This window comes from Gadus morhua, chromosome 11 (genome assembly GCF_902167405.1).
Source record: "Gadus morhua chromosome 11, gadMor3.0, whole genome shotgun sequence".
Taxonomy (NCBI): Eukaryota; Metazoa; Chordata; class Actinopteri; order Gadiformes; family Gadidae; genus Gadus; species Gadus morhua.
In genome coordinates this window covers 4424106-4449112 of record NC_044058.1, presented here as the reverse complement: position 1 = coordinate 4449112, position 25007 = coordinate 4424106, and the positions used below count along the sequence as shown (strand labels likewise).

General features: G+C 42.8%; 4 protein-coding genes across 10 annotated transcripts in view; 3 read left to right on the top strand and 1 right to left on the bottom strand.

Moving 5' to 3' along the window:
- The first annotated feature begins 1793 nt into the window (after positions 1-1793).
- On the top strand, positions 1794-8648 carry rundc3b (RUN domain containing 3b). 4 transcript variants are annotated; one of them, XM_030370892.1, is made up of 12 exons: positions 1794-1881; positions 2328-2569; positions 3474-3589; positions 3777-3910; positions 4565-4650; positions 4858-4947; positions 5400-5480; positions 5585-5759; positions 6112-6269; positions 6907-7053; positions 7322-7443; positions 7538-8648. In XM_030370892.1, exons 2-12 carry the CDS (start codon positions 2475-2477, stop codon positions 7681-7683), a joined length of 1350 nt encoding a protein of 449 aa, XP_030226752.1. In that variant the 5' UTR covers positions 1794-1881; positions 2328-2474; the 3' UTR covers positions 7684-8648. The 4 variants fall into 4 exon arrangements, with proteins under 4 accessions (XP_030226752.1, XP_030226754.1, XP_030226753.1 ...); XM_030370893.1 differs by lacking the exon at positions 1794-1881 and having other exon boundaries at positions 2187-2569; positions 6993-7053; XM_030370891.1 differs by lacking the exon at positions 1794-1881 and having other exon boundaries at positions 2192-2569.
- On the bottom strand, positions 8644-14208 carry slc25a40 (solute carrier family 25 member 40). Its single transcript, XM_030370895.1, has 9 exons — positions 13694-14208; positions 13164-13223; positions 12863-12969; positions 11351-11418; positions 11118-11242; positions 9918-10201; positions 9737-9818; positions 9509-9592; positions 8644-9423 (listed from the first exon to the last, which is right to left on the bottom strand). Exons 1-9 carry the CDS (start codon positions 13788-13790, stop codon positions 9290-9292), a joined length of 1041 nt encoding a protein of 346 aa, XP_030226755.1. The 5' UTR covers positions 13791-14208; the 3' UTR covers positions 8644-9289.
- Positions 14209-14517: 309 nt separating this feature from the next.
- On the top strand, positions 14518-22757 carry dbf4 (DBF4-CDC7 kinase regulatory subunit). Of its 2 annotated transcripts, none has more exons than XM_030369760.1 (12): positions 14518-15033; positions 15171-15296; positions 15620-15826; positions 15966-16016; positions 16434-16503; positions 16605-16681; positions 16790-16835; positions 16948-16993; positions 17101-17217; positions 17407-17503; positions 21480-21595; positions 21711-22757. In XM_030369760.1, exons 2-12 carry the CDS (start codon positions 15180-15182, stop codon positions 22531-22533), a joined length of 1767 nt encoding a protein of 588 aa, XP_030225620.1. In that variant the 5' UTR covers positions 14518-15033; positions 15171-15179; the 3' UTR covers positions 22534-22757. The 2 variants fall into 2 exon arrangements, with proteins under 2 accessions (XP_030225620.1, XP_030225619.1); XM_030369759.1 differs by having other exon boundaries at positions 15167-15296.
- Positions 22758-22821: 64 nt separating this feature from the next.
- Positions 22822-25007, top strand: part of adam22 (ADAM metallopeptidase domain 22) — a 61325-nt gene continuing 59139 nt past the window's right edge. For 2 of the 3 annotated variants that reach the window (XM_030369757.1, XM_030369756.1), the window contains exons 1-2: positions 22825-23648; positions 23980-24143. In XM_030369757.1, coding sequence (XP_030225617.1) covers positions 23558-23648; positions 23980-24143 — 255 coding nt within the window. In that variant the 5' untranslated portion in view covers positions 22825-23557. Of the gene's footprint in view, positions 23649-23979; positions 24144-25007 lie in introns of all 3 variants that reach the window. The other variant, XM_030369758.1, reaches the window with a different exon arrangement.

Sequence of the window (25007 nt, the reverse complement as noted above, 5' to 3'; positions counted from 1 at the left end):
ACTTGTACAGTACCATGGCAACCCTCATTGCCAACGGTATTGCTCTTCGTACAGTTACCTCCTCTGGCGATATATTCTTCATGAGCTTGCATAACTTCACGAAAGACTGCCGACTCATCCTAAAATTTTCTTGCCATTCCTGGTCTCTAAATTCCCGTAAGACCACTCTTTCCCATCAGTCTTGGCTGCGGACTCGCATCCAAATTCCTCTTATTTGCGGCGGAGGTGGGGGTAAATATAAAGATCGGACGAGAAATTGACGTAGCTGTGCTTTCCTCTTCCTTCTTAATTGAAGCAGCAGGCAGAGAAAAGCTCTCTACTGCTGTGCTTTCATTAAAATCAAATTCACAATGCCAAATAGTGATAAGACGTCCATTATGTCGCCGCCGGTCCAGAGATGTGTCAGGTGTAAGGCTAGTGTTCGTTAAACCTCCGTTTGTGGAATACCCCACAGAGTACTTCCGTCGCGCCTGGGTTGTTGTTGTCACGCTAGGGTGTTGTTCTCCGGGGCTGCAGCTGAATACTATTGGTCCTCTGGTACTTCAAACTGTTTAAGACATAACTAAATCAATTTTCAACCGTTTATCTTCGTTCATAACAAATCTACACACTTGTATCTAAATCGATAGGTAGATTGACGAACACAGAGATTGTGACATCCGTCAGCAACACGCAAACTCTGTGTTCGCCAAAAAATTATCGAGTTTTAAAAACAAAATTGGGTCGACGGGTGATCTACTGATGGTATTGTGTATAAAATGTCCTTTTTAATAAAAAATCTGTAAACTTACAAAGTTCTCAATGCCTCGTTTAATATGTTAAGACCCTTATTATACTACTGAAGAAGTGTCGGGCTACTTTTAGCCTTTTAAGTGGTTTAAAATAGGGATTTAGTTTTTACCATAACCAGTGCCCCCAACGTTCCAAGCTTGTAGCGTTTCGATAGAATCTGCTAAAAAAAGCCAACTGAAGAAAGCGTCTATATGCAGTTTTTGTGCTCCAAAACAAAAGTTTCAACTCGTTATCATACAAAACATATCCCAAATCTATTTTACACCGGAATTACCCTTTAATGCAAATCGGTGAAGTGTCCCTTCAAATATATCAATACTACCCTCTGTTAGCCCATTAGTGAAGGTTATTTTAATCCGAAGTCAACATTTGCTTACATCGGCAAAATTTGTTGCTTCGCTTTCCCTAACAACCCTTTTAAAGTCAATTTAATGTTTTCCCTTATGTTTAGGGTTAGTCTGTCATAGACGATGACATAATTTTGGCAGTACCTAGTTTACACCAGGCGGGGCTTAGGTTATGACGTAACCAACTTTTTTTACTACTTCATAACAGGATTTATTTTATGAATAAATTCCCCATTAAAATGTATGCCTCCTGTCCTCCTCAATTTGTAAAGTCACAGGTCACACACACACACACACACACACACACACACACACACACACACACACACACACACACACACACACACACACACACACACACACACACACACACACACACACACACACACACACACATTGCGCAACAAATCAAAACGCCTCCATACATTCAGTGCTATGCAGTAGTAAGAAAAAGACAGTAGACAGCCTTCTTTTTTCTGTTGAGAAAGCCTATATAATGTGAATACAATGCATTCTTCATCTTGAAGGCCTAAGCTATTGCCATCAAATGAGTGAGCAAGCAGGTCCAATCATATTTTAATCATTGGAATCGTTTCTGACTCCTCATCTCTTTACGGCCGCTGGGTGTCGTTGTCCCTCACTAACTCCCACATGATGTCATCAGGGTCTTCTGCGCTTAATAGTTTGAGGATTTAAATGCAGTGGTAGTATGGATCACGCCTAAACCAGTTCTTAAATACGTGTAAGTAAACAAATTAAATATGGTATTATACATTCTATATGCAAAAATGTAGGTCTATTTAAGACGTGTTTCATAAAAATCCCACATTGTTAGTTAGTGGGCTATATTATGCCTATTGAACAGTAGGCCTACCTTATTGTAAAGCTGTCATTTTACAGTTTACACCTCAATGTAAACAATGTCACAAACTGTCCATCCGTTGATTTGGTCAGACAATTTTGGCACACTAGGCCTACTATGAAGCTCATTAGAAACGAAATCACTGTTATTCTCAAACGATGGATTTACCTACTGATCGATATCTTGAGTGTCCTACGTAGTGGCGTCATATCACTCAACAGTGGTTCCGCCTCAGCCTAGCAGAGGGGCCGGACAGGCCACGGAACAGGCGAACCTGATAACAAACCACTCCCATTCAAACCATCCTTTCATTTTTTTTTGGCAAGAGAGCGAACGTCAGTCGTGTTGACTAAAGATCATCGTCAGAACCGGGCCCGTTGACTCGGTCCTGTTCTAATGCAGTGAACGGCGGACCAGCCACTGCGTTATCGGCCAACATTGATTCGGAGTGGGACTACGGAGCGGAACCGGGGATGGCATCGCTCAGCCTGGGGCTGCATCTCGCCCGCAAACGGGGATCTTTCCGCAGCGGAGCGGTGGAGAGAAGGAATCTTCTTACTGTATGCAGGTAAGCATCAATTATAAATATGTTGACGATCGGTGATTGGTCAAGTCTTGTGAGAATGAGCATTATGTTAGCTGATGGGGATTCATATCCAACTTGCGAGGGCATCATTTTGATGACATCAGCCACTTATCTCCCCCACGCAGATATCTTTCTCTGACGTTAACAGAATTGGTTCTGGGGTTTTAAGATCAACAAACAAACCACAGCAGAAGGGAAATATTGCTAGCTGCTTTATGATGTAAATACTACTTTACATCGTTCGTTCTCTCTCTCTCTCTCTCTCTCTCTCTCTCTCTCTCTCTCTCTCTCTCTCTCTCTCTCTCTCTCTCTCTCTCTCTCTCTCTCTCTCTCTCTCTCTCTCTCTCTCTCTCATTTTCATATATGTCCTACCTCGTACACACACAAAGTTTATCCACACCCTGCATTTAGAATGACCACGCAGCACCCATTCACAGGTAAATGCTACCTGACCATCATTAGTCAATCTATGGTAGTCCGCCTTCCCATTAATGCATCTGTATATCCAATCCAAATACGGCTTCGTTATGAAATGTGCATGGGTTGGATTAGAGCAGTGAGCTTGCTTCTGAAGAGCATCAGAATACACTCAACCTTGCCCATTTACTCTTGATTTCTGCCTAATTGACAAAACCCCTATTAGGTAAAGTCAGTGCGCATGGTGGGCTGCACTTCTAACTAGATAAATGGCTTAATGCCAAATAGTAAATTAAAGCATCTTGCTTATACTGGAGATGATATGCTATCAATTCCATGCGCTAGCCACTGAAATTATATTGATTAGTGTTTTATATTTAGGATCATTCCTGCTGTTGTAGTTGTTGTTGTCGTTGTGCAACACGTTCTGCGTGGTGACAAGCTGGGCCGGTTATGTTCTCATACTCAGGTTTTCTGTGAAGACCTTGCTCGACCGCTCTTGTTTCGAGACGATAGATGATTCGTCTCCAGAATTTATCAATTTTGTTTCCATCCTGGAGCACATTTTCAGTCACAGGCTCAAAGGTAACGTATAGACCACTCCAGTACACGTCAATCATCCTTCATTATCCCAAGGGATGCAAGTAACTGCATTCTTATTATTATTTAACAACTAGACACACGCTACACAGGTGCAATACAGACAGGAGATATGAAGTCTAAATGTGTGATTAATACTGTGTCTCTCGCTCTCTTTTACTCTCACTCTCAGGTCAGGTGACATGGTTTGGCTATGAGAGCACCCGAACCTTCTGGGATTATGTTAAAGTGGCCTGCAATAAGGTCCCACACAGTTGCATACGTAGCATTGAAAGCATGGAGAATGTGCAGTCGTCTCGGGCGAAGGTAAACATCACGACTAAAGAGTCCACAGAATGACCTGAATGAATGAGTCATTGTGAATGTGATTTTTTTTCTTTGAATAAATATTGAAAGGCAGAAAAGCAGGGGAAATTGGGCAATGTTAACGAAATATGAGGTATTCTTGCCTCTAGTCAACTGATTTATTTTTTTCCAAACTGCAACAAACACATGCACACAAAGACACACCACAAACACTCTATTGTGAATGGTGCATTCTTTTTGTTGTTGTTTTTGTCAGGGGTTGAGGCAGACTTAGTACGACCGTTTTGTTGCACAGTCGAACATTATACTGAGCCTTGTGGTCATGAAATGTACTGTTCATAAATTATTGTCTAATGAAAACGCCACAAGAGACAACAAGAGTCACACACGTTTTCTTTCGAATGCAGTGAGGTAGGCTGCCGTGGGACCCTCTACTACAAAGGTTGGTCCATCTGTGGGGGGTCAGGGTAGTACGGGGTCAGGGTTGTAGGGTCTGGGTGCTGTTACTGATTCATACTAATTGGTCCTATCCATTTGATGTCATTCATGATGGTAAATAATCCTAATGAACTCTTTCTTTCTTTCTTTCTTTCTTTCTTTCTTTCTTTCTTTCTTTTTTTCTTTCTTTCTTTCTTTCGTGCTACATGTGTGCAGGGAAGGGCCTGGATCAGGGTGGTTCTAATGGAGAAAAGATTTTCAGAATACATCTCCACTGCCCTGCGGGAGTTTAAAACATCCAGGTCTGGTCTTTCTTGGTACACATGCAAGTGCCAGCTTAATGGTATTGTAAACAAAAAGCATGCAATACCAATATTAGCATTAAGCCGGTAACAATAAAGACTTTACTGTTTAAACTTCCTGATACCCCTATGTCCCATCTTACCATTGGACAGAGACATTGTTGGTTATGTGAATGCTTCATCTGGGTCTGAACATGTTGGTTCCAGGAGGTTCTATGAGGAAGGAGCGATCATGCTTGGAGAGGAGGCTGGCCTGTTGGCTGACACCCTGATTGGCCTCAACACCATAGACTTCAGGTGCAGTTCTTGTTGTCGTTCTGCCTGCTGATGTAATTCACCCCCTTTTTGCTGTTTTGTCATCACAAAGGCCTCTCTGGGTTACATGTCAATATCTTTGTTACCATGACTGTTTGATTTCTTTTTGTTTGTCTGAACCAACCTTAATTTTTTTAAATTGTCCAGGATGTTTGAAATTGGCAAAAAAAATAGAATTCTAAATAGCTTCTTAACACTACAGCTATTAATTGAGGTAGTACCCTCACAGCCGACCTCCATTACCGCGCAGCGTTCTTGTGCGTAACTGATCTGATAATCAGAGATTGAATATAGACCATAGAATCCCCTTCACTATTGTAATAAATGTGATTAATCAGCTGATGCAATCTTGGATTGAATAGGGGGTTAGTGCGTACAAAAAACGAACAGTTTCCTTTTTAATTTCCTTCCATTTGAATGTCCTTTCTCTTCAGCTTCTGTCTGAAAGGAGAGGGGCTAGATGGAGCGTACCCCTCTGTGATCGACTACACGCCCTACCTGAAGTTCACCCTGAAGTAAACAAAAGGCTTTCAAGTCTCACTGCCAACATACTCCTAAATCAGAATTACAAGACAGTGCCCTAACATGGTGCTATGCTGTGTGTGTGTGCGTCCATCAGTGCAGACAGTATCAGTAGTGATGAGGACGAGATGAGGACTGTTGGGAGCAGTGGCAGTGAAAGCAGCACTCCGGACAAAATGGCCACGGCAGCCGACATCTTTACTGAGCAGAGCAGCCTGGTTACCAAATGCAAACGCCTCGAACAAAAGTACCGCATGGTGTTGGAACAAAAGGTAGGGTGTGTGTGTGTGTGTGTGTGTGTGTGTGTGTGTGTGTGTGTGTGTGTGTGTGTGTGTGTGTGTGTGTGTGTGTGTGTGTGTGTGTCAGATCAGATGCAATCATGTGCAGATAATGATTGCCAGATTTAACATTTACTTTGAATGATGTCAAGAGTTAAATAATTCCGGTTTTCAAAAAGGTAAAGGTCGGGATGATCTTTGGAGAATTAATGCAGGTGCAACAAGCAGTGCATATACGTTGATAAAAAATCAGCTTCTCAAGAAAATTTGTGCTGTAGGTGGTGTTGTTAAAATGCACGTTTGTTTCCGTCGTGTGTCTGTGTGTGTCCTTCTCATCTCAACTCAGAGTTACCTGGAAGACCTGGTCCGCCTGCGTGAAGTCCAACTGTCCAAGTCAATATCAAACAACTCGGCTCTAGAACAGCAGCTGGCAGACACACACTTATCTCACAGCATGGAGAAGGAGCAGCTTGAATACATTATACTCGAGCTACAGAACCAACTGTAAGTGTGCTCTGTTTCCTGTGTGTGTGCGTCATGCGTGTGTGCATGCGTCAGTGCGTGTGTTGGAACGTGCGTGGACAACTGTGTTCGTGTGACCTCACTGATGGCTGGCTGGAGATGGTATGACGGCAGGTCCAATGTGGAGTTGACATTCAGAACACAGCTGGGGGCGTTGAGGTGCATGTGTGTTTGTGGCCTGCTTGTTCACAAACACTTAAAATATGTGGACAATTTCAACTTTTAAACTCTCTGCATTTTCAGTGCTTTTAGATATCTTCACCTCTAAAAGCCCCTTTGATCGATATTTACATTTAAATATCAATCACATGTCTACAATGTGATAATCTACATGATTTTCTAATTGAGGAAAATCATGACGGATGACAGATCAATCTCTTCGCGTCTATGCCTGTCTTGGAACATGCAGAAAGCCTTTCTCCCTAAATTACAGATTGTGAATAAATAAAATGTGACTAATATTAATCATTCAGAAATCAGTGTCTTGGCGGGGTGATCCCCTCTCCTTTTCCACCCACTCCTCTGTCTCTCTCCTCTCTCCTGTTCACAAAGGACCAATTACCATACAAACCAATGTAGAATCAGGTCACTCAAAGCTGTCAGTCCCCTACCTCCACAGGACCGTCCTGAAGAACAACGACCTCCGCTCCAGACAGGAGCTGACGGCCCACCTGACTAATCAGTGGCCCTCTCCTGGTACCTTAGATGCCAGCGCTGTTGCCTTGGATACCCTGCTCTTCAGGAAAAGCACGGAGCCGTGGGAGGAGTAGGTGAACCAGGTCCTATCATGCTGTCTCAATAGATCTAAGTCTGCATAGATCAGTGCTGGATAGATCAGTCTACCAGCCTACCCAGTGGACTGAAGTAAACGTTACTCATCTATCCTGCACAGATCTAAGTGGACACGCCCACTAGTGATGTCAGAAGGGGCAGACTTTCAAAACGGCTTAAGGGCAAATCACACTCACGCCTGGTGGTATAATATGTCCCCTTTAATATTCACCTCCCTCTTCCCCTCTGTACTCTCATTGCAGAAAGAGCTTCCAGAGCCTGGAGCAGCTGTCTGTCAATATGAGTCTATCCCAGACGTCTCTGGACCCTGCGCAGAGCCCCGGCGCGGAGACCAGGCCCGCCGGGGAGCACTGGCCACATCACGGTGCGCAGGACTGCAGCAGCACGTTGGTAACGGCTAATGGACCCTGTGTCCCTGAGATGATGATGTTTAACCCTTTGTGTTCCCTGTAACGCAGCTAAGGAGGAGACGCCCTCTCTGCGAGGCCTGTGTGGCTCCTTGACCTCAGTAGCCAGCTATAAGTCTCTGGCCAGCCTGAAATCCAGCGAATGTTTGGCCAGTCCTACCACAGAGACAAGCACCCCAGGCCTGACCCCCTCCTAGGAGATGGACACGTGGAGAGCAGTCAGGCCTTCCTTCATACAATCTTCAAAAACAATGGTTCCACTGATCTGAGTGGTATTATTTGTGTTGGAATCTGTGACAAGTAGGACTCAAGGGGTGTTAAACCATGGTGACTGTAAAGGTGATGGTGCGCAAGAATCTGCCTTTGCATGTAGAGTTTGTAATAAATAGTGTTGAGATGATCTCTAACCACATGTTCTGTGTTGCATTCAGCTGTAAGACACCTTGTGGGAGGCTTTATTTGACGTGGTTAATTGGTGTTGTCATCTGTGGTTCATCACATTGTCTCCTCACGCCTATCTTTTCTTAAAGATAAACATTGAAGTCAATCCAAAGTTAGCACAGCAACTTTTTACTACCGACAAGCTATTTAAGGGAAAAATAATTTAACAAAAAAAGGTGTTGAGGTTGGGACATATTGCAAAATTGTTCCCATATCAGATGTTGCACTACAAAGTCCCCTCTGTTTGGCCACTTTTAAACTGTTCCTTTTATCTGTGCTCCTTGTTTGGATTGACTCAGCATTTTTTCAGCCATTTAACAATTTATCTGTCTATTGAAGTATTGAACTGTTTGGTTCTCAGGTAAATATCACAAGCCCTGATACTCCGAGTTATAATTTGGGGAGGTGATTGCACTGACTGTATTATCTTAATTCAGAAATGTACACATTTTTGCTTTTGTATATAACTTTCTTTATTCTTAGTTGTTTTTTTTAATCCAATTGTCCTGAAGGAGTAACTTAATAAATGAAGTGCCATCACATATAAAGATTTGTTAGGACAGGGTTTATGACCAGTTGTGTACTTGGAGAGTGAACTTTTACCTTTCTACCTTTTGCCTTTAGCTAATCACAGCGGCCATTTGCACCTAGATTGATTGAATGTGCTTATTTATTTTTTCTGTCTGTTGAAATAAAATGTGAACCAAGTCGATTGCTATGATATTGATTCCTTACTATTTTATCATTATAAATATGATTAGCCCATTCTGGGATAAACACGTTTATGTTCTGTTATGTTCAATTACATATTGAAATTATACTTTGCTTATTTATTATGTGTTAAAAATTAGAAATGTAAACATCTTGAGTAAAGAAAAACACATTTATTTAATTTAAACCTAATCAGATTTGGAAAATAGAATGAGACTCAAAGACGTGTGCTCATAATGGACCGTGTGGTCCAGTGGTATCTTCATAACGTCTGCCCCTTCCACTCCCCCATATATCAAAGGAAATGGGGCATTGACAACAAGCAGTGAGAGCAACCATTTATGGTTGCTCTCACTGCTTGTTGCCATTGCCCTATTTCCCTGTTCTCCAGGGAAATGGGAGGTTCTTTAGTCTGCATCAACTAGTCTACATAAATCACAGCTTGCATCATACCCGACTCAGAAGGACTCTTAACTGGTATGCATTGATCGTCAAATCATGATAAATATACCTGTCATTCATTAACAAAACCAATCTAAATATATGCAATAGTTTTCTTTTGGCACTCGCTTGCAAAGGACCAGCTCAGGCAACATGGGCTCACATGGGCTTTGCATCAGTCAAGCAAATGCACTGAGGAGCGGGGGCGAATCAGCTGTTGCCAGGCTGAAGCCGAAACAGTCCGGTCTCCTGGTTCTGCTTGTGGAAGAAGGCCTTCCCAAACTCATAGGTGCTGATCATAATGGCGCAGGCCGGGGCCACCTTGATGAGCCTGGGCAGGAAGCCTGTTAACGAGAGGTTGAGGTGAGAAGGGTTGGCAGATCATCGGTGGGTCAAATCACGTGGCTGAAGCTTCGTATCAGTACCGACCTGCGAACAGTCCGCGAGGGCCGCTCTCGGCCACGATCCTGCTCATCACGCTCCATGTGGAGCTGGAGCTCTTGCACAATGACACTGACAAGAAAGAGACGCTGCTGGTTAGCAAAACACACAGCTCTATTGAGGGTGACTTTGTAAAAAACAAATAGTTGCCTTCCTTCCATTACTAATCAAAATCCAATAAAGAATGAACAAACAGAGGCCTAATTGTGTAATTACAATTCAGTGCTTGTAACTCTCCAAGCTCGACCTGCCGTCGAGTCTTGACCACGTCAAATGGTAAAGTAGCTATAGAGGCAATCTGAAACAGAACACACAAAGTAAATGATTGAATTATTACTTGACTATGAAATAGTGTCTAATTCTGATTGGGTGGTTAGAGCTCACTCGAGCGACTCACAGCACCAGATGCAGCCCCGGAGAGGAAGGTGATGGCAAACGTGGCTTCTGTGGTGTTGTTCCGCTCGCACAGCCAGGCTTTCCCCTTCTCGTAGTTGTACCAGTACATGGCGGAGAAGGGCACGTCCCTGAGCAGCGTGGGGCCCCAGCCCCTCCACAGAGACAGCCACCCGGCGCTCTCCACCGCCGTGCGGATGCAGGCGCCCAGCTCCCTGTAGGACTGCTTCTGAGACTGGAGCTTGGTGCGGATCAGCTCCAGGGGGCTGATCACCGTCACCGAGCCTACTGAAATAAGACAGGATTGCTGGTTAGGCCTAAAGGCTTTGGATTCACACCCCAATGTCTACCTTGAGCCAGATGCCTAGCCCTTTCTGGTTCCTGCATGTATCTGAATGGAGTACCTGGTTTTTCACTCTGCTGGGGGGGCATTTATTTGTCCCTGACCATCTGATGGTAACACAAAAGCCGGATCATTTTAAGAAGGGCGGAAACCTTTTACATAACCTCATGTGTCACATCTGGACCATAGGAAGGGTTAACGTTGTGTGTGAGCAAACAATGGTACATTTAAAAAGTTGAATCTCCATATGATGTTCCTGCCAGGGTTTACCTTATTAAAGTCGATTTTTCCACATCAAGAAATATCTTAAAGGGGACCTATTATTCTTTTTCGACTTTTATGACCTAAAAACGTTGTTATAATGATTGATAGTCATATTTAACCATACACAAAAAAACAATGTAGATTTTCGGGAAACTCTTCCTCTCATCTGGCGCTTTCAGCATTCTCTGTCAACGAACGGTTTCGTCCTTCTCCGCCCCCTCGCCCCCCTCCTGCCCACCCAACTCCGTTGTGATTGGTTACCTTCCTTGAAGCACGCGCACGGGCAGATTTGACCAGGCATATGGGGGCGTGGCAGGAGTGCATCTACGTAGATGATTTCCCGGAAATGTGAATAAGTGAATGCAAACTTTGTCCCGAGTGTTTAGCGCTCTGCACAGCCACCCCAGACTGTCAGCAGGGAATACGTCGAAATGCATGTACGTCATTATTTGACAATTTAGTATGGTTAAACATGACTATCAATCGTTAGAACAACGTTTACAGGTCATAAAAGTCGAAAAAGCATAATAGGTCCCCTTTAATTGATAAAGAAATGATTCTATCCTGTTTAGCATTGTTCCATAGATGCGCGCTCACCTCTAGCGATAGCTCCAGCAAAGAGAGGAGCCATCTCTGTTTGGCCCTCCATCCTGGCCTTCAGGGCCACACACAGCTGGTCATAACATGTGAAGTAGATCACAGTCGCCGGGACGGCCATCACGCTGCATCACACACAACAGACTAATTCAAGTAAATCCTGGCACACACCAATCCTAGCAACCCAATACATGTGTTCTGTGGTTGTGTGCATCGGTAGAGTTCAGACTCACAGGGTTGGAGGGAGACCGCTCCAGAGGGACTTGATTCCTTCATGTCGTATAATTTTAATAAAGGCATCCTGCAGAGACGGTATGCATGTGTAAAGAAAAGCATAGCATAGGATAGTGGTCATAGGCATAATACAACTTGAATCATAGGAAGCAATAAAAAAAAAAAATGCTAATGCTTAATACTAATGCTTGCAGGTCATTCAGGGCCAGTGCTGGGGGCTCCCCAGTAAATGCACTGCAAATCAGTTTCAATTTGCAGAGGACAGGTTTGTCTCTTCAGTGCATGATCAGCAGGTTACCGGGTAACCATATAAGCCAATAAGAGATTAACCATGCAATAGCATCTGTTTAACCTAAAAAGGGCTGCAACAACAACGTAGGCGCGGCACTGCTTTTAGAGCCAGCCGCCGACCATGTCGCCGACAGGTTGGTTCATGGTTCATGCACGCCCACAGCGAGTTTAGGTGTGAGCGACCACAGCTTGGATTTTGGTCATATCTTAACACTGGACTGTAGGCCTATATAAAAGTTTTGTAGCTTCACTGTCTTTGGGTTAAAAAAACTCCTTCAACTCAGTATCCGTCTAGTCCAACCAAAAACTATTTTCAGCTGCTGCTGCTGCAGACGGTGTGCAGACGGGCTCGAAATCGGCACCGCGTGCATCAACAGTCATTCAAAGCAGCGGTAGTAATCACACAACCGGACGGTGTAGAAAGTCCCGCCAGTTAAAAATAGTAATCCAGGTTTTTAAATCCATGTTAAAATCGGCAGGATATAGAGCTAGTTATCTTAAAAATAGTAATCCAGTTTTTAAATCCATGTTAAAATCGGCAGGAGCTAGTTAGCTTACAAAGAAAGTAGCAAACTGTGTCAAAAATTCAGGTCGGCCCAGTAATATGATGGATGTGTTCAATTGCAACACAAAAAAAGAAAAGTGAGAATTTGGCGAAAACTTGTTTTACCAGCAATACAAAATAGATAGTAAAGATGACCTCTTTAAGGTCCTATCTTGAGCTATGATCATCTTATTAGCAATTAAAGCAACAATCCAAGTTCTATTTCAACAAAATAATAGAAAAGTATCAATAGTGGTATCAATAAAGATCTTATCGGTTATCCGGTTAACCATGGACAACCCTTATATACTGTATATAAATGTATATCATACACTGTATGTTTTGTTTGCGTTATCCCAGTTATGTTTTTTTATTTTTTTATCATTTAATATTACTTTTGATAGTTCCGGGACGTTGGAGCAATAACCTGGTGTTTTTACACTTCAGTCTGCACTGCGAATTTGAAGTAATGTTCAGTTTTTGAATAAAGATGAGGCAATTATAAATGTTTATTTTTTCATCTGATTCATCGATTAATCAAAAAAATTATCGACAGATTAATCGATTATTAAAATAATCGTTAGTTGCAGCCTACAATGCAAAACAATGTGACCCAGGCAGGGTAGTTGACATTACTGAAGGGAGATTAACCCCTATTTGAATGAGGATAATTTACCAGTGTACCGCTGAAATGACCAGGAGCCTTGTACCAGACTTTCGAGTTGCCGTTTTCACACAGACATAAGTGGTCCATGAGGCCATTGCAGTAGACAAAACATCTGCCTGGAAAAGGTGGACAAGTCATTGAATAATCTCATTTACATTTACATTTAGGGCATTAAGCAGGCACTTTTATCCAAAGCGACTTAGAATAAGCACATTTGTCAGAAGAAATTCCCAATAATGCCATATTCTGATATAATCATATTCATGTAACATCAGGTCACATTGTAAAACATAGATTTTTTTTATTATACCTTTGAGAAATGGATTATGTTGTGCTTGAAGTCTGATCTTCACAACATCCAAAGGTGTAACTGAAAAACAAAACCTGGAATATGAGCGTCTGCACAATAATCCATCTTTTTATATGTCTCCTTATATCACACACACATACATGTATATATATATGCACACATGCCAATTAAATCCCACTCCACTTCTTAGCTGACAAAACTTCCTTGAATAACACTAGTGTTAAACTATTCTATACTTTCTATATTACTATACTAGGCTACTAGATACCCTACTACGCATGTACTCAGGAAACGACCGGAGACAGTCATTAGGATTGAATCATTAATAAGTACTAAAGTAGTTGAGTTGATTATTTTAACCAAAGCGACGTCCTTACTGGACAGGGACAGGTTATGTTGCTACAGGCAGAGGACATTTGAGATCGAACCCAGAAGCCTTCAGCATGGGGCTCGGTCTCCAATGTATAAGAGTAACATAATAATATAATATAATATAATATTATACTATAAGAGGAGGTGAACCAACTCACCGAGGAGTGAGGTGAGGATTGCTCCTGAGCAAGATGACACCATCTGCTGAACTGGAGTGATCCCACCAGGGGTCATTTCATGGCATTTACTGGTCATTATATTGTCCTGGATATCGAACAATTTAGTACCCTAACGTCACGAATTAGAACTCATTTGAAATAAGTTGATCCATACTGATATGACACGATTGATCCATAAATGTTATGGTGCGCAGTTCTTCAGTATCCGCATGACAGCACCGAGAACACGCCTAGATATTCATATCAGTTTTGGCAAACATGACCAATACCATAAGGAAATTGTCAAATTATACAAGTGTACAGTATTTAAGTATAAGTATACAACCTCGAGTTGCTGGTTAAATCGCCTTACGTTTATTATGCAATTTGAAATTGCTAGTTGCACTTTCTTTACTATGTTCCTTCTACAGATATATAATTAAGATTATATGTATGGCAACAACAAATATTGACTTACATTTATTAAACAAATAAATAATTGTATGATGGCTGCAAGCAACGTAACTCTCTTTGTATTTATTTGTTTTGTGTGGAAACCTCCTATCTCAATCCAAAATACAGCCGATCTAGGGTGGCCAGATCGGTTCCTTTATCCACGAAATCAGCTACTTACTTTTATATATTTGTGAGTTTTACCCTAGTGACAATCTATGGTCGTTAATGTTCAGAAATTAAAATTGATTATTCATTATTTCAGTTGTGATAACCAAAACAACGATTTAGGTACAAAATGTACACCTTCCACGATTTAGCTCGGGATGCATGAAGCTTTCAAACCAACCTGGCAACCAGGTGTTGTGTGATTCAAAGCGGGAAACGGAAGTTTTCATTTCGTAAACCTCATCCAGAGCAAGTTTGAAATCGTCGAACCGATTCATACAAAAAAGTGCAAACAGCGGTCATTGTTACCATGGCTATTCCCTTTTCTCCCCAGTCATTTTTATTTTTTAGCTGGCTCTAAATCCGTTTTTATCAGGCTCTCGTTACATATTGACATGGTTCGCATTGAGTCAGGACTCAGGAGACACCTCGGGGACCAGAGACCTTTACTTGACAGAGACCTTTACAGCGAGGTTTTCTTGACAGAGACCTACAGAGTTTTTTTTTACAGAGAGCTTTACTTGACAGAGACCGTTACAGAGACAGGGACTTCTACAGAGACCCACTGAGACCTCTACAGAGAGTACACGAGGGACGCGAACCGACAACCTCCCGGATTCATGTGAACCTTTTGATAGCCGAGGTTTCATGTTACCTGGCATATCGCGGTAGGACGGAGGCGATGTTCATCCAGATGACAGTCACCTTTATGTTAAAAGGTCAGGCTCCTCCGTCTTAATTGCCATTCAAATTGATCGGTGTAATTAATTGTATTAAAGCTACATGGATTAATTTTCATATTCACGCTGATATTTTGTCCGTTTCATGTTTGTATGATGTACTTTGTGTCAGGTAGCACTGAGCCATGCCAGGCCAGCAGCATGTCTGTGCCAAACCGTTGTCTGGGAGAGTGTTTTATCTGGACCTGCCGTCAAACCGGAGAGCCCAGGCCCTGGAGAACGACATCACACTGCTTGGAGGGGTGAGACACCTATACTGCTGTCAAATCAGTATAACAACTGTTTATTCACAAGCCTTTTCCTTAGAATAGGTCTTAATCTCAAATCTTAAACGTTTCCTTCTGGAAGGAGTTTGTTTATTTTAAACAAATGATATTGTTACTTATGCTTATTGTTGTTGTTGTACTGATGCTGGGTGAGCTCAAAAGGGCATTTATCAGGGAATAAGAATGATCACTGGTTACATTCCTTGCAATAATTGCTAGACAGGTCTGTTACTTGATTGACTGAATGTAATGTACGTATTGCAGATCATATTTAATAACATGGTGTCATTTTACTCAAGACGGTTGAGAAGTTCTTCAGTAAGGAAATAAGGTACCTGGTGTCCAACAAGAGGGAGGCCAAGTATGTGGAGCGCCTTAGACGTGAGCTCGCTGTCCCCAGCCCCGATTCGGGACCGAGTTCACCTTTCCCCCGCCAGACGGTCCACCAGCCCGCCGGAGGCCAGAAGGCTCGTCTCAAATGTGGATCTCAGGGTCAAGTAGATTCTGTGAGTTTGCATTGTTACGTGAACCAAGAACGTTTTTTAATTGTGGCACATACATTGCAATACATTGTTCTAATTAAGGCTTTATCAAAGTCTAAGCTTGTTGATTTGTAGCTTTAAATACACTGTATTGTTTTTGCAGGTGGCTAAGAGTCGCGGGAAATCTCTGGTGGAGAGAGTGGTTAAAGAGCAGGTGGGTCCCCCGATGCACTAGACATTACTTTGAACTGTAGGCAGGCTTACTATTATAGGATCAAATAGCTCAGTAAGCTTCCATGTGATGCACTTATGTCGCCGATATTTGTTATTGCAGCACAAAAACTGAAAACGAGAATTTAATTTACGATTAAGTGTTCTTATTGTTGCAAATGCAATCCTTCAGTCTACATACAAATTCAGAATATGTTGCATTAGAACATTTGAGGGCATTATTGGAGTTCAATTTATAATGATTTGTAATACTGTATTGCTGTTATATTCAACAGTAGTCCATATTCTGTCAGTAATCTGCAAAGCTAACTAAAAATAATCACATTGTTTCTTGTATGTGCAGCGAAAATCAGGTGTCTGATTATGCACAATAGGTTGACTATGTGCTTGTTGTTCACAGGAGAGGATACAAATGAATAAGACACTATCAGATGCTCTGGAGTGGGGCGTGAAGGTCCTTTACATTGATGGTTAGTTGCACTTAAAATGTTAAACTTATTCTAGTATACAGGCTGACAGCTGAATGTAGTTTTTGAAGATCATGTTCTGATTTTCCTTGATCTGATTTCAGATGTTATCACATATGTGGAAAAGAGGAAGAAACTGATTATTCCCAGCCAACCTGTTACTAGTGCTGTCAAAAAAAGGGTATGTAGTTGACAATGAAAACATTGTAGCAAGTAATAAAGCACTGAAGCAAAGTTCTAAAAACAATTCTGAAATCATTTTTTATTAGACGTTTCATTTGTTTTGTAGACTAAACCTGAATCCAAACCTAGACCAGGCTTTCCAAAATCCCAAGGTGAACATTTAACTATCTACTGTGCAATTATTGTGTTTGCGGTCCTACACATTCTTGCTAGGGAAAACGTCTATCACTTTGTTCATTTAAAATTCTTTAACTCCATTTCCAGCCCAACGGATCAATACACCCTTCATAAAGGTTGAGGACACAAGCAGGTGAGAGAATGGGTTCAAATAAACAAATAGTAAATCAATTCAAGTCAAACATAAGCTAGTGTGATGAGACTGAAATATGTTTTGAAAGCTTATTTTTCCCTCTGCAGACACTATCGGCCAATCTATGCTGCCATGTCTAAAATGCCTGAGATCAACATGGCAATTGCTCCTCCTTGCACTCCATTCTGTGGTGATAAAAAGGATCAACATAAAAATGGACACAGGTATGCCGATCCCGTCTCCTTAATCACTAACTACTAAAATAGTTAATGGGTATGCCAATGACAGGGTCAATTTATTTTCCCATGTGAACAATTATTAACTTTTTTCAACAACCTTTATGTTGTTATAATGTAGAAATCCATTTAGTACACATAAGTACACAGTAATAATGTGTGGTTTCTTGGATGCAGTGAGGAGTGGGGTCATGGCAGAGCCAAGAAGAATCGAGCCAAGAAGCAGGTGGGCTTCTGTGAGTGCTGCATGCTCCAGTACGACAACCTCATCAAGGTAAGTTCAGTTATGACTGAACAGGCAGTCCCATTGTGTGTGTCTGTTTTGTTGAGTCTAGCACACTTGCAGTCTGCAGTAAGTCGAAGCTGAAACTATTGATCCGCCACCATCAGGGCTCCAGACTAACTTTTTCACAGGTAACACTGGTGCCACCTAGCTTTTCATTTAGTAGCACCAAAACAATTTAGGTAGCACCATATATATATTTTTTGTAAACAGGAGTTCCTCTTTAGTGATGTTGTAGGCGGTGTTAAACTTGATGATCTTTTCTTCATTCTCCGCCGAGCGATTGCTCTCATCTATCCTATTAAATGAGGTGGGGAGGGGCTGGGAGCTTCGTGTGATGCAGCGGTCCCTGCACGTCTTATGCTTTTAGCTTTCGTTGTGTAATTTTAATGACTGCACTTTGAATTGTGTAGATCCATTTACAAAATGTGTCCTGCCTGCAACTGATGGGCCACATGTCCTGCAGTACACACACACCATGGCTTGTCCCGCATATCGTAACCACGGGAACTGCACCAGCCATTGTTGTTGAAAACTGTACTTTTATTTTTTCTCCCCACTGCCGCCAACCTGTCACTCGTCTTCAGAAGAAGAATCTGAAATTCTTGTCGCTTCCTCTGCTAACCCTTGTCCACCACCACCAACAACAGTAGGGGGGCAATGGATCACAAAACTCGCGGTTCGGATCGTGTCACGGTTTTTGAGTCACGGGTCGGATCATTTTCGGATCAACAACAGCAAAAAAGATAACGAGACAAATTTGACTTCAAATAAAATCTTCAAATGTGTAAAAACAAAATAAAGTTAAAAATGTGGTAATAATCCTGCTTCCTTTAAGCATAGTCAATATTTAAAAAGATTGCAATCTGAGGCATTATTCCTTCTTTTTAACATGGAAAGTAAATAATCCCCAACTCTGGATTTACAACTTTAAATTCAGGATGTCTGCATTGCCTGGGGAGAGTTTAGAGTCTACACTCTTCCAAGACAATGCAGACATCCTCATCTTTTTTTCATCAAGTATGGTCGCGAAATACAGTTTCTGTCGTGTTTTATTTGGCATTTTGTAAATCCATTGATTTCGGTTGGAAGACTCATTGCTCATTGCAAGGGTCATTTCGCTCGGTTCTAGGCCTACTGTTGATACGGAGAACCGAGCGAAAAGACTGCAACCAAACATAAATATGACCGCTTCCGGTTCCGGTTCCCGTTCAAAAACAACTTGTTTTTTTAGCAGCCGATCCGCGGATCACTTGCGTCCCGAACCGTGAGGGTTGATCCGTATGGATCACGGGAAACCCGTGAACCGTTGCACCACTACAACAGCCTCATTCGTTTCCTCTGGCACATTTTTTCATTTTTCGAAAATAATCGACTATCGACCGCTTCATATTGTATCTGCTTTGTTTACTTTTTTGTGCGTGCTGCGTGCGCAGCAAGACTGCACGTGTAGTGTGCAGACCATAGACTGTAAAAGGTGCAGACAGACAGGCAGGCAGAGACAGGGAGCGAGGGAGAGTAGTGGACTCGCAGGAATGAGCCAGAAAGTACGATTTTATTATAAACCACAACCGCGGGAGTGGGGAGAGAAAAAAACAAAAAAAACTAGGGCTGTAACGATATACAAACTCACGATTCGGTTTGTATCACGATTTTTGACCCACGGTTCGATACATCCCACGATTTTTTGAAATTTAAAAAGCATTTTATTTAAACAACACTTATATACCAATTAACTTAATGTAACATTTAATAACAAATAATTTGGAAAACTGAACAGATTTGAACAGAAAGAATACTATTAAAGTATAGCTAAATGAATAAAGAAATAACGTGTGGGAGGATGCTTTTTTCAACTGTTTGGTTGGTTTAGTCAAATATCCTTATTGGCACTTCTTATTAGGCCATGTAGCTTAAATAATGACATAATCAGGCCGTATAGAATGCAACATGTTTAATAGCCTAACTTTCAATAGATGGAGAAAAACCTGAAGGTCATGAACGTCGCAATAACGAGGCGTTACGAGTAGCATATGTGTGTGCGCCAGAATGGCAATGTGCGTATGCGTGTGTGAGTGACGTCAGCGAGTGAGTGGACGAGCGAGGAGAGCGAGCGGTAGCGCGTGTGTCTAGTGAAGAAGCGAACGAGTCCGGTAGAATAAAGTACCCATCCTGTCAATAATCGGTGGCCGCTTCATTCCGACCTATAAGCAGACAAACTGCCAGTCAAATCACACAAAACACTAGAGACAGGATCACACAGGCCCCCTCTGGATAAATGTCGTTCATATCGCATATGAGCACTTCGACGGCTGTGGAGAAATGCGATCCTCCGTAGCCACGGAGGATTGCAGTCGCATACTTACGGCATCGATAGGAGGGGGCGCTGTCAGCAGACTATTATTTAGACAAATTATTAGCAAATTTCAATCGGACAATTTGACCGCAGAGTTAGAAAGGGCGTATCGCGCTTCTGCCTTCTCACACCGCGAGACAGGATCGTGGCTTTGAGTATCGCGATTTTCGGTTTGATACGCGTATCGTTACAGCCCTAAAAAAAACCTATTTTAATTTTTCAATCGTCCTCCTGCAAGTAGCACCGGAGCGACCTCATTAAATTTTAACTTGCACCTTAAGAAATTAGGTAGGTCGCACTCAGGAGCCCTGGCCACCATTCATTATCGACCATATAACAGTGATCAGCGGATCCACTTAAAATTGGCAGATTGCAGCAGCTGACCACGTAACTCAAAAAAAGTGTCACCGTCATTACACTAAGTCACTGAGTCCATGTACTGTGTTTATGCATGAGAAACTGCATATTCTTCCTTTGAATATTGCTAACTAAGTTTTTTATTATCTGAATTGTAGTTTTGGCTCAATTTATTTGTCCGCAACTTGTTTCCAGTTTGTGTGTGCAAAAGTCACTAGATAACCAATAATGAATAATGAGTCAATAATGAATGAAAAGTATATATGCTTACTTGATTAACAGTTGCATAGGCTGCAGTTGTCGAACTGAAAGACCTGCCCTGTCACCGTCAGGGCAATGGGTGACTTGTGAATAAACAGGAGGCCTGCAGCCTTTAAAGGGCTCTGCGCAGCGCCGCTGGACCCCTCGGCACGTCACAGGAGGCCAAACGTACACACATTCTGCATCATCATGTATGTTGGCCTTCATGCCATTTACAACAATCCAAAGCCATGCTGTAAAATCCATTGTATACACACACACGCCTAATAATGACAATGGAACTGGCTCATTGCTTGTTATCCAAAGGCCCCATATGGTGATGCCTCTTCCCAGTAGAGGACCCAGAAAAGCGGTGCAGTCCTTTCCTCTGCCTTTGCATATACAGGCAAAGCCTATTACAGGAGAAACTATGACATTGATTATATGTAGGGTCAAATCAGTGTTTGGCAGCCTATGGTGTTACCCATTATAGCTCCTTGCACGGGGGAGAGTGGCGTCCTGATTCCAATAATCAGAGATCGCACTGCCTCCTTCTCCTTTACTGAAGTGGGGGTTTGTTTATTCCATATCTCTATAATGTCCCTTCCATGTCCCTTCCATCCAAATGTAGTGACACAGTCAGAAAACCGTTGGGCTCCACTCTTCACTGGTCCAAATTAAACTCCATGCTGCTTTGTTCACATGCCGATGCTTGCGTCTGCATGCATTTAATTTTTTCTGCTCATCAAAAATTCTGAAAACCTTTGCATCCAGAGATTAAGCTATTGGAAAGAGTCCTGCAGAAACCCTGAAGGAAAAATATCTCTGTAAAGATTTTGATTGAAGATTATGCTTGAGAGTAAACACATGGATTTTCAAAAATATTAATTTGATCACCGTTCCTGGTTCTGTTTTTATAATGTTGAATCTATAACATGTATTTGTTTAGGTCGTTTTTGTATACAATATAGTTGAATACACTTCCCTGTACTGATTTCTGATTCCTGTCTTTAGCATGTCCAGAGTGAGAGTCATCGTGCCTTTTCCAAAGGAAACGAGTACTCGGTCCTGGACCGATTAGTCTCCACCATGCATTGTGACTTGGCTCTCTTCAAACCTAAAAACAAGAGGTAACTCAAATCCATGACATTTTCTCCACAAAATATACTGCTGGGTCGCTCTGACAGACCTACATGTATCCAACTGAGTCCTGCTCATCTTTGGTTTGTTCTGTTCCGTCTTCAGACCAAAGTGCAGCGTCTCCTCCACCATGGTTGTCCAAGGACCATATTGGGCAGCGCTACACAAGCCCCCAGATGCCTCCGCAACAGAGAGAAGGTGGAAGCCCTACAACCTTTCAACAGCTGCTGGTGGCAGAGAAGCCTCTCATAGACCGGTTATGGAACCCATTCCTGGTTCTGTAAAGGCATTAAGCGGTGAAGAGGGCACCTTGAGGAACCTTGATGGGAGTTCGGCCCAACCTCTACCCCGTCACACATCTCAAACTTGTAGGGCAGACTCTGTTAGAGGCCAGACTACTGCTCAGTCGCTCCAGACTCCTACCCCTCAGGTAGAACTGGCTCCCCCTAGAGGCAGCTCTCCTGCTGTGGACTCTGCCAGACTCTCCCGGCTCAGTCGGACCAGGGCCAGGGCATTGCCACAGTATCATAAAGAATTCTCTCAAAGTGGATGTTCCTCAAGGACATTCCCTCATTCGCATTCTCTCCAGAAAACGGTGTGTGAGAGCATCCTCGGTTCTCCATCAGAGCGTCCTGAGGAAGAACCACTCTCTCAGGAGCAGGAGAAAGAGACTTGTATCCCAGAGAGTCGGGGGATTGACCTGCCCGATCAAAGACCCTCTACAGTAAGAACAATACAGAGGAAGGTCAAAGTTCAAAAACGGAAAAGGCGGAGAGTGGACATGGGGTCGGGGTGTCGTTACCAGGCCAGCTCAGCATGTGATGTACCAGATGAGCCCTTATTCGGCCAGCTGTTTCAGTCCAGCGACTCCGCGGACCTTGACTTTCTAGGGTTTGATGATGGAGGAAGGGAAGTCTTTACACCATAGCGTTTGAAACGCAGTTAAAAAAATACAATTGTTTTTATCTGTGGAGGAACTGTATGTCAACTGTGAAACAAGGGTTAGTGTGGCCGATCTCAAATCGGTGTCAACTGTGACTCACTGCCATTGCATAGACATGACATAGTTGACTGTCTTAAGGGAAAGATTCAAGCATACTAAAGGCAATTAAAATTGATATTTTTTGTGGCTATTTTATAAGGCTGAACCCAGGTGCAGTTCTTCATTCAACTTATAAATGTTCTTGTCTTGAGCTGTTTAATGTATACAAATCAACAATTGAATACAAAACAGATCAATTATATGCTTAGAATAGGAATACTTTTGATATTCACAATCTATATGTCCTGTTTGTCTGGGATTTAAATTACCTGTTATTTTTCATTCTGCGAAGGCTTAATCAGGAACGCATTGCTATAACTTCCTGTTTCACTTACATTATTTGGCTGTTTATCAACAATTGGGAATGCATGCCATGCCAAAAGCACATGCTCATTAGGACGTTGATACATTTTTAATAGTATTTCTCCTTAATCCTCGGCTGCTTTGTACTCTTCCCCGGGTAGCAGTGACTGGGAAATGTACCGCAGCTCCCCGTTGTATATGCGGGTTCGAGCTCAATATAGGCAATGGTTTGCGACATCCCGGTTATAGTCTGACGTCCTGCAGAGGGCTTGTGGATATTCACGTCTTTGGATATCCCCCCAAACCCCTCCCTCCTCTCTGTCTCTCTCTTGGTCTCCCTCTCCTCGCCTCTCTCTACGCTGTGTGTTCCGTGGGTGCTCAGCCATCCTCAAACGCGCTCGCCTTTTCTGTGGGAGAATCAGAGGAGCCCGATGGCCCCCCGCGCCGGAGAGACTGCGCTAACCAGACGCTCCAGCGTGCATCCGCGTCCCAGCCTCCCCGGCGCAGAGCGTTCGTAGCACAGGCAGGAAACTGCGAAGCTTTATTCGGAGCGCAATTTAGCTTTTCGTTTTTGCTTTCTCGTCGGCTCAACAAGAGGGGAAAGGGGATGATGATGTACTCGACATGGTTGATTTCTCTTTTGTTCATCTATGGATTGATGGATGTCATTCACACCAGAAATGGGGACTCCCGGAATGGTAGGCGAATGATTGATTTAAGATGCTTTATTATAGGACGTAGAAAAACAGGCCGTAGCCTACTGCTGAGATGGGTGAAGGCGAGCGTGAAGAATATCAATGTGCCTTGTTATTAATAGTCGACGCCGTTCAAATATTTAATATGTGCATGCAGTCCATTTTTTATGTTATGAAAGGAATTCTGCCGGTTAGCTTTACGAATAAAATACATAAACAAAACGAAATGATTATCCTCGTTTGGGACGACATTTTAACAATAACAAGACTCCCGAGGTGGAATCGCATTGATTCAGGTGTCCAAACTGTGAATGGTATCTCCCCCGTCGTGTAGGAAACGCCTTGTCGAGCGCGAAGAGCCTCCGAGACACCAGCCGATTCGCGGGGAAGGAGGACACGGTGCCGATGCGCCTGGTCTACAGCCGGCTGAATCACAGCCAGATCAGCCACGACCAGCTCACCACCCGGATCAGGGCCACCGGCCCCAGCCCCGCGCAGGTACCCATCCCCTGTTTTCATTGTGGCACAGCACCACGAGGCCTCGGTCTCAGCCGTTACCATGGGAGACGTCTGGATAAATAAATAAAGAATGTTTGTTTTTCTGTTTTTGTTTTTTTACATCCTCCCTACTCTTGCTTGTTCCGTCGCATGTGTAGAGTTATTTTTATGAGGCTATGAGCTGATGCTGATCATTCAGAGTCTGGCTATCTAGATTGACCAATAGGGATGTAAGTGTGCCACCGCGGGATGCCTTTATAAACAATGAGAAGGCCGCGGAGACAAGAACCGGTGCCAAATAAAATAATCTGATAGGACTATCCTATTGTTAACATTCATCTTAGAAAAACATTTGTCATTCGAGAAACAGGTTAGGCCCATCATTGCCACCTTGATTTTGTCACATGATAAATTCGTATCCTCTGGTATAATTGTTCATTTTGAATTTGTGGGAGTCAGAAAGGCTATCTGTGGTGATTATGGGAGCTGCACTAAATTGCTGTAATGCATACTGTGTTCATGGTTAGTCAGGCTAGACTGGTCCTACCAGACTCTCGTAGGCCTACTTCATTTCATTTGCACAGAATCGGACCTTTCTCCGTTGACAAACGTTACGGACACCAGCCTTCCGAGTTGCAATTGTGACGTCATTCTGTGTGACGTCTTTCTCGGAGCACTAGCGTTCCCGTTCGACTTTGTGATTGTCATGAAGTTGGCTATCGTAACGGCACGTTACGATACGATGGGCGCGTACGCGCCAGCCGTATTCACACGAGATCACGCGATAATCCTTAACCTAATGTAGCCTACTCACCTTCCACTCCCAAAACTATTGCAATTAAATGCCACGCTTTTTCCTTTCTG

Excerpts from the sequence above, each read along its gene's own strand:
- rundc3b (XM_030370892.1), top strand. The coding sequence starts at position 2,475 with ATGGCATCGCTCAGCCTGGGGCTGCATCTCGCCCGCAAACGGGGATCT. Across the intron at positions 4,948-5,399 it reads CTCAACACCATAGACTTCAG|CTTCTGTCTGAAAGGAGAGG; the intron begins GTGCAGTTCTTG and ends CTTTCTCTTCAG. Across the intron at positions 5,481-5,584 it reads TACCTGAAGTTCACCCTGAA|TGCAGACAGTATCAGTAGTG; the intron begins GTAAACAAAAGG and ends TGCGTCCATCAG.
- dbf4 (XM_030369760.1), top strand. The coding sequence starts at position 15,180 with ATGCCAGGCCAGCAGCATGTCTGTGCCAAACCGTTGTCTGGGAGAGTG. Across the intron at positions 17,218-17,406 it reads CAACATAAAAATGGACACAG|TGAGGAGTGGGGTCATGGCA; the intron begins GTATGCCGATCC and ends TCTTGGATGCAG. Across the intron at positions 21,596-21,710 it reads TTCAAACCTAAAAACAAGAG|ACCAAAGTGCAGCGTCTCCT; the intron begins GTAACTCAAATC and ends TTCCGTCTTCAG.
- slc25a40 (XM_030370895.1), bottom strand. The coding sequence starts at position 13,790 with ATGACCAGTAAATGCCATGAAATGACCCCTGGTGGGATCACTCCAGTT. Across the intron at positions 13,224-13,693 it reads AATCCTCACCTCACTCCTCG|TTACACCTTTGGATGTTGTG; the intron begins GTGAGTTGGTTC and ends TTTGTTTTTCAG. Across the intron at positions 9,424-9,508 it reads CCCTCGCGGACTGTTCGCAG|GCTTCCTGCCCAGGCTCATC; the intron begins GTCGGTACTGAT and ends TCTCGTTAACAG.